The following is an 8,601-nucleotide window of genomic DNA, read 5'->3' as shown; positions in this document are numbered from 1 at the left end:
CCAGAAGCCCAATTTTCATTGGCTCGGGGCGAATTCAGCGCCGGCGGATCCAGGCCGAACCCGGCGCGCTGGGGGGCGCTCGGGAGCGCCGGACGAAATGGTTTTGGCGCAAAAGAGCCGTGGGCCCGTTGAGTCAGCGATTCTCGCCTCGTCGTCCTGCGAACGCCTCGGTTTCCCGAGAGGAATCAATGCCAAGGCTGCCGCCGGTCAGCCTTCCATTGATTCCTCACGGGGTGGCTCTTCACGGGCGGCGCGGCGCCGCCTGACTCCCCGCCCCGCGTACACACGCCTTTCCGGCGGCTATAAAAAGCCCCCCCCCCCCCTCGCGCGCCGTTGGCCACAAACGTCGTGCTTTCTGTCTCTCTCTGCCGCCGACGAACCTCTCCTCTCTCCGGCGGTGTTCGGCGTCAAGGCCGAGCCCGCAATGGAGACCCCGCTCGGCCGGCATCGTCATCAATGAAGGCGGCGGCCGCGCCTCGTCCTCGGCTCCTCCCCGACTCGTCAAGCCAAAGACGGAGCCAGGGCTCCCCGTCGTGAAGACGGAGCCCGGGCTCCCCAACGGCGTCAAGGAGGAGGCGCTCGACGATGAAGCGGCCCTCAAATGGACGCGCGACGGCTGGCTGCAGACGGAGAGGGAGCGCCAGTGCGCCGCCCTCGCGCGGTTCGAAGCTCGCTGCTATGGCCGGGACGAGGGAGTCATCGTCGTCCTCGACGACAGCGATGACGATGACGACGCGCCGGCACCGCCTGTCCGCCATGGAGCCACTGGGCAGGGGTCCAGCAGTGGCGGCCGCGCCGTGAAGAAGGAGAAGGCCGCCGCCGACGACGGCGGCGACGGCGGCGACTTCGCCGAGCTGATTGGCTTCTTCGCCCCTTAGATTACTTTTTTTTAGATAATTTATGTAAAACACCGAACATGTTTAATATGAATATCAAGTTTGCCGAATTTTACCGAACTTTGCCGAATTCAAAATTTTTAAATTAAAAAAAACGCGTCTGGGGACGACCCTGAGGCGAGCGGCTGGGAACCCGCTCGCCCCCGCGCCGATTTTAGCGCCGACTGGCCCCCAGGGGACGCGTAAAGTCGCCGCCTGGGGGGCCAACGGCTGGAGATGCTCTAACAGCCTAATCCCGGTACCAGATCAAACCAGCTCTGAGCTATATAGCCCCGACTGAGCGCTGAGCAGAGGTGGTGGAGAGTGAAAGATTGGATGAAGCGTATGCCTCTGGCAGGGACGCGTTGTATGTTATATAGACAGAGAGATTTACAAGATCTTGGCAGTTCGGTTGTGTTGGATTGATCCTCAAGAAAAGGCTAAAGAGATGAGGATAAATCACAACAACCACAACTACCTGATTACAATCCACACGCAACACGCTAACCTACCGGGCGTATATACGGTTTATAATCACACCGTATATACATGTTACAATATATTCTAACACGCCCCCTCAATCACAACTTCACCAAGTTAAGATTGCTCTTAAAATCTTCCAGTTTTCGCCATGACAAGGCTTTGGTAAACCCATCAGCAACTTGATCACCTGTGGGTATAAAACGAATATCCAATAGCTTGCTAGCTACTCTCTCTTGAACAAAATGATAGTCAACTTCTATATGTTTAGTTCTTGCATGGAACACTGGATTTGCTGACAGATATGTGGCACCAATATTGTCACACCAAAGACGAGCAACTGGTGAATGAGCAACTCCAAGTTCACGCAGAAGAGTTTGGACCCAAATAATCTCAGCAGTTGCATTAGCTAAGGATTTGTATTCTGCCTCAGTACTTGATCTTGAAACAGTAGCCTGCTTACGTGCACTTCAAGAAATCAAGTTGGGACCCAAAAACACACAGAAACCTCCTGTTGATCTTCTGTCATCAGGACATACTGCCCAATCAGCATTTGAAAAAGCACTAACAATACTGCAAGCTGACTTGGTGAATTTCAGACATGTACTCATAGTACCTTTAAGATATCTCAAAATCCTTTTAACTGCTGTCATGTGTTGGGAGGTAGGAGAGTGCAAATACTGACAAACTTTGTTCACTGGGAAACAAATATCAGGTCTTGTTAATGTCAAATATTGCAAGGCACCTACCATACTTCTATACCTTGTTGACTCTTCGGCCCCTAAAGGTTCTCTCCCTTCCTTTGACAGTTTTTCGGATGTCGAGAGAGGCATGTTTGAAATCTTGCAATTCATCATACCTGCACGTTTCAAAATATCCATGACATATTTTTCTTGGGTCACAAGAATGCCATCTTTCACTTTATTGACTTCAATTCCCAAGAAATAATGTAGATCTCCTAGATCTTTCAAGGCAAAGTCTCTTCTCAAATCTGCCAACAAAGCTACAGTTGCATCTTGTGATGAGCTAGCAACAATTATATCATCAACATAGACCAACATAAACATAATAATTTTTCCTCTTCTGAAGAAGAACAGAGAAGTATCTCCCCTTGATGGTTTAAAACCAAGTGCTTGAAGTTTGTCACACAACCTGGAGTACCATGCTCGAGGTGCCTGTTTCAAACCATATAGAGCTTTGTCAAGTTTGCAGAGATGATTTTCCTTGCCTTTTATCTCATAGCCAGGTGGTTGTCTCATATAAACTTCTTCCTCTAGAACGCCATGAAGAAACGCATTCTGAACATCCAATTGCCTGAGACTCCAGTTACTGGATACTGCAACAGAAAGAACAAGTCTGATAGTAGCTGCTTTAACAACAGGACTGAATGTATCCTCATAGTCTATACCATATCTTTGTTTGAAACCCTTTGCTACTAGCCTTGCCTTGTATCTGTCAATTTGACCATCTGCCTTTCTTTTAATCCTATAGACCCACCTAAAATCAATAACATTTTTATTTTTTGCTGGTGGAACTAAGTGCCATGTCTTATTTTTAATAAGAGCATCATACTCATCATTCATAGCCCTCTTCCAATTTGTATCATTCAAGGCATCTTGCAAACTATGAGGTTCACCAGTAGTTATCAGACCACCAAAGCGAGGTTTGAGCTTGTCATACCTAACTGTGCCATCTGTACCAACTTGAGGTTTTGAAATACCGTGTTGTGATCGTGTTCGTCGAGTCGGCACATTAGAGACTGCAAGTACATGTGGCACAGAAGATCCGCTAGAGGGAGGAGGGTCCGCACGCGCTCGAACATCAGCACGCGATCCCGTAGCAGATCTGTCGCCAGCGACAGAGGATCTCGCATCCTGTCGGGGCAGATCCGCGCGGGAGTCCGTGTCTCCCTCGCTCGGTTGGCCCACTTGGCGGCCTGCGGGAGGGGAGCCGGCTGGCCCGTTTGATGGCGCGGTGTCGGGAGACGCAGCGGGCGACCCCCCGTGTTCCACGCGTCGTTCCCTGGGCGGCGTCTGTGCGGCCGAGGCAGATTCGCCCCCTGGGCCGCCTGCGCCACCTGCGCCCGCTGGCCCTGCCGTCTCGGGATCGCTGCCCACAGCACCTGAATCCTCCTCGTGTTCTGCAGTGTTTTCGTCTTGTTCTGGCTGCATAAAATCATGCACAAAAACTAGATTTTCTCCATTGTTAGCAACAGGATTAGTGTGAAAATTAGTCTGTTGATCAACTACAGGTTCGTCCCCATGATCAAGAGGTGCAGATTCAGGGAGCAAAAGGACTTCCGACCGGAGAGGGGCGCCTGCATTGGGATTTAAGGATGCAAATGGAAAAAGCGTTTCATCAAAAATAACATCACGGGATATATAGACTCGTCCGGCAGCAACATCTAGGCATTTAAAACCCTTGTGAAGATTGTTGTAGCCAAGGAAGACGCACTGTTTGGAACAAAACTCCAATTTTTTGGAATTATAAGGGCGAAGATTCGGCCAGCATGCACACCCAAAAACTCGAAGAGAGTGATAATTGGGTTGTTCATGAAACAATCGTGTCAAAGGAGTTTCAAAATTAATCACTTTGCTAGGGGTGCGATTTATCAAGTATGTGGCAGAGAGAAAAGCCTCATCCCAAAATTTCAAGGGCATGGAGGCATGGGCTAAGAGACAGAGCCCTACATCAACAATATGCCGATGTTTTCTTTCTGCTGACCCGTTTTGCTGATGAGCATGGGGACAGGAGACATGGTGAGTGATTCCTAATTGACGAAAGAAGGAATTTAAGCGCTCATACTCGCCACCCCAGTCTGTTTGCATAGTGATTATTTTTTTATTGAACAACCTTTCAACAAGAGTTTGAAATTCATGAAAGACTTTAAACACTTCAGATCGGTGCTTGAGTAGATATATCCACGTAAATTTGCTGTAATCATTGATGAAAGACACATAATAGTTTTTCCTATTGATAGAATCACGGGCAGGCCCCCATACATCGGAGAAGATTTGCTCTAAAGGAGCTTTAGACACACTGTTTGAACTAGGATAAGGAAGTTGGTGACTTTTGCCCATTTGGCATGCATCACAAACACCTTCTTTATTTAACTCATTACTAGAAAAAGGAATATCATTCTGACTAAGAACATGACGCACTATGGTAGATGACGGATGTCCTAGCCGACTGTGCCACCTTTCAACAGGTAGTTTATTTGCACCAAACGCTTGCTTGCTTGAACTAAGAGGAGCCAATGATACGTGGTAGAGGCCTTGTCTACATCTGCCGCGCAGAAGGGTTTTCCTCGTTCCCTGTTCCTTGACGAGAAAGAAATTTGGGTGAACTTCAAGGAAAGTATGATTGTCAGTGGATAAGCGATGAGCAGAGATAAGATTTTTGGCGGCATCGGGTACATGCAAGATATTCTTTAGATGAAGATCACGAGTAGGGGTACGAACAGTAGTGTGACCAATATGATTAATTTCCATACCTTCTCCGTTGGCAGTGTGGACTTGATCGTTGCCGTGATACTTGTTGTGGACGGTCAACTTGTCGAGCTCGCTGGTGATGTGGTCGGTGGCGCCGGTGTCCAGATACCAGTTGGTATCCACTCCATAGGACGAGGTTGTGGCAGATCCGGCGCTCTTCTCATTCTTGGTGTAGGAGATGACGAAGCGACGGTAACACTCAAGGGCGGTGTGGTTCGGCTTCTTGCAGATTTGGCAGACGATCTCAGGAAGATCATCTACTCCGTTGCCGTTGCCGTTGCCGCGGCCTCCATTGCCGCGACCACCGCCTCCATTGCCACGGCCTCTGTTGCCACGGCCACCTCCTCCATTGCCGCGGCCGCCATTGCCACGGCCACCTCCACCACGGCCACCACCACGGCCACGAGAGATGGCATTTGCCGAGGACTGGGAGGAGTGGTTTCCACCTTCGAACATAGCAAGACTCTTTTCAAAGCCGATCAACTGAGAGTAAAGTTCAGCTATCTTGATTGGCTCAGTCCTCGCGGCGCAGATGGACGAGACAAACGAGATGTAGTCGTAGTCCAGCCCTGCAAGGATGTAGGAGACCATGTCATCATCGTCGAGCGGCTTGCCTGCTGAAGCCATCTCGTCGCCCAGCGCTTTCATGCGCCCGATGTAGTCGGCGATGGTAGTGGTGCCCTTTTTGGTGGTGGAGAGGGCGATCCGCGTGTTGACGATGTTGGCCTGCGTCTGGGAAAGAAACATCTCCCTGATGGCGGTCCATGCCGCGGCGGCCTTGGTGCAGTGGGCGACTTGGATCATCACAGGTGGCGAGATTGAGTTGAAGATGAAACTCAGCACCTGCGAGTCTTGCGCCAGGGTGACGAGATATGCCGGGTTCGGCACATCTGTCGGCTTACCATCTTTGTCGGCAAGCTTGGGCTCCGGGAACTGGTGATCAGGATTGAGATGATCAATTAGCTGCGCTCCGCGGATGGTGGCTAGGGCTTGGGCGCGCCAGACCAGGTAGTTACCCCGGTGCAGCTTATCAGCGATGGGAATGAGGGCAAAAGCGGCGGCGGCGGAGCTGGAGCTAGCCATGACTAGAGTTGGATGTTGGAGAGGAAGTTGGCTCTGAATACCATGAAAGAAAGATTGGATGAAGCGTATGCCTCTGGCAGGGACGCGTTGCATGGTATATAGACAGAGAGATTTACAAGATCTTGGCAGTTCGGTTGTGTTGGATTGATCCTAAAAAAAGGCTAAAGAGATGAGGATAAATCACAACAACCACAACTACCTGATTACAATGCACACGCAATACGCTAACCTACCGGGCGTATATACGGTTTACAATCACACTGTATATACATGTTACAATATATTCTAACAGAGAGGTTTCCATACGGCGGCAGCGCGGCCATTTCCCAGTCGGCTGCCACCGACGAGCGACCCAGGCAGCCAGCACAAGACATGAAGACAGCAGAATCAGCCGGCCAGTGCACAAGAAAATTTCTTTCTTTCTCCGAATTTTACTTCAAAACATCATCGCGATACACATCACTAATTTCACTGACTGCAGCAATCTGAAATTTCACTGACTAATGCTTACTAGATTATATGGTTTAGGATCAATTTTTTGGCCCGCCCAACTAATTTGTTGTAGCTCGCCACTGGTCCTTGGCACGACATCTTGACTTGCAAAATATTGTGGTTGCCTCGGATTGCGAAGTTGTTGTACAGGAAGTAGATGTCCAATATATCAACTCAGAAACAACGCCATTACCTGGCAACCTTTGATTTATACTAGTTGTTCGAAATTCAAGGTGTGTGTCGATCTACCAAGGACTAGCAATCACAATATGCGTAATACTGAGATTTGTCAACGTGGTACACTTTTTTTTTGAACACAAGTAGGCGCCAACAAGCGCCAAATTTCCATTCATCTCAGAAGCAAAGTACAGCGTGAATTACATACCCTTCCACCTGAAGATTTTGAAGAGGAAGTAAAAGAGGGCAAGAACCATTGCCTTGAGAGGAATGAGTACAACTGAAGACAGATTCTACTCTTGAGTTGAGAACCTGATAAGCACAATCATGAGCTACCCCATTGATGTTCCTGGGGATGTGATAAACAGCAACATTTAGGGAGGATGTGTTCTGGATAAACCTGCTGAGAGGGCTGCGACATCTCCACGTGATCAAGACATCATTTATATTTCTGGACGCCGCCATCTTTGCCAAGGAAAGATTGTCGGTGAGGAAAACCTGATTAAGGTGAAGAGAGGCCGTCACTGCAGCTGCTAGCCTAATCGCCAAAGCTTCTGCACATAGAGGAGAAAGAGCATCATCCGCAGACGCCTGCATCATGATTTTCCTATCAATTCCTTGATCAGTAATATGGACAAAAACACCAATCCCAGTGGCACCCTCCAATCCCCTGCCAGGGATATTTTTCTTGCGCCAATCAGCATCAGAATAGACTTTAGTTCCTGCAATGAGTAAATCAGATTTGATTGTGGATCCCTGCAAAATTTGTTCTGCACATTGGGTTTGAGAGCTTGATGGTGCTGCAACTTGTTGGGAAGAAGATGGAGATGAGTTGGGGTCCAGTATAGCATGTGCTGAAGATATAGCATTAGAAGCAAGATGCACGTGGTGAGGAAGAGAGTCTTTCCTGCAAAACAGAACTTCATTCCTAGCTTTCCACAAACACCATAAGAAAGTGAAGATATTAGGGATAGAAGCATTCGGATGATGCAAATTGCAGAGAGCAAAAATAATGTCAGGTATCGTAGAGTATTGAGCAACCAATATATCGGATCGAATATGCCAAGGCCTTGCAAACCAAGCTGCTCGAGCAAAGGAACAGAGAAAGAAAGGGTGGATTTCATCCTCCTCCAAATTGCATCTGGTACATGTAGTGCTTGCTGAAATTTGAGATGGGCTCTAGGCCCATATAAAAATTTCTGAAAAATCTCTAAGGACCCATGTGGGTTATATGGCACTAGGTATAGTGGGAAGTTTAGTCCCACCCCGGAAGTGGAAGAGGAGTTGGACCTCTTTATAAGGGTTTCTCTTCTACGTGCTATTGGGGCTTGAGAAGAGAAGAGGCCCTCGTACACTCCTCCTCCGCCGCCCGCCTCGCCACGCCACACCTCGCCTCGTCACGCCGCGCCGCGGGTTTGAGCCGAGCCGAGCTCACACCTACGCGCTTATTTTTTACGTCGGATCGTGGGCTGTCGCGGACTCGGACATGGGTCGAGCCCACGTCTCTCCACACGCGGCTGCGCCTATAAGTGTGCGGTGTCTCCTAACCCTAGCCGCCACGAACAGATCACATCTGCTCACGCGCATGCCCACCGTCGTTCCTTTGCTGCTGCTGCCGCCGGTGACTCCATCCCGTCCGCCGCGTACACGGTCGACGGGAGAGCAGATCTCCGAAACCACGCCCTTCTGGTTCCTGTACGGGGTGAGGGGCGAATAGGTTTTTGGGCAGCGATTACGCGACTGCTCGCTTCCGATCGTCTACTTCCTCTACGTCTGCGTCGCCTTCATCATCACCATGTCCACCGACGCCGACCGTGTCGTCGCCGAGAAAGCTGAAGCCGACAAGAAGGCCGTCGAGGATGCCGCTGCTGCCACCAAAGCCGCGGCCTCTGCATGGCCTACTGGAGGGTATAACTCGTTTATCCCGCTCCTACTGTTTTCTGTTTTAGCCATGCTACCGTTATACGTAGATCTTTCTACAATTAGCGTAGTATGTGCTTGCT

The 8,601-nt window shown here is 49.6% G+C and overlaps 1 protein-coding gene and 1 pseudogene across 1 annotated transcript; both read right to left on the bottom strand.

The window, feature by feature from the left end:
• Nucleotides 1–1,456: 1,456 nt before the first annotated feature.
• On the bottom strand, nt 1,457–5,929 carry LOC147966305 (uncharacterized). Its single transcript, XM_087530783.1, has 4 exons — nt 4,849–5,929; nt 3,478–3,672; nt 2,215–2,691; nt 1,457–1,545 (listed from the first exon to the last, which is right to left on the bottom strand). The coding sequence occupies exons 1-4, from the start codon at nt 5,927–5,929 to the stop codon at nt 1,457–1,459; spliced, it is 1,842 nt and encodes a 613-aa protein (XP_087386909.1).
• On the bottom strand, nt 5,314–5,455 carry LOC125517759 (small nucleolar RNA Z247; annotated as a pseudogene).
• Nucleotides 5,930–8,601: the final 2,672 nt, after the last annotated feature.

Source organism: Triticum urartu, chromosome 6A (assembly GCF_056163025.1).
Source record: "Triticum urartu cultivar PI428250 chromosome 6A, HENAU_Tu73, whole genome shotgun sequence".
NCBI lineage: Eukaryota > Viridiplantae > Streptophyta > Magnoliopsida > Poales > Poaceae > Triticum > Triticum urartu.
Note: the sequence above shows the minus strand (reverse complement) of the source record. Positions and strands in the feature narration are given on the sequence as shown.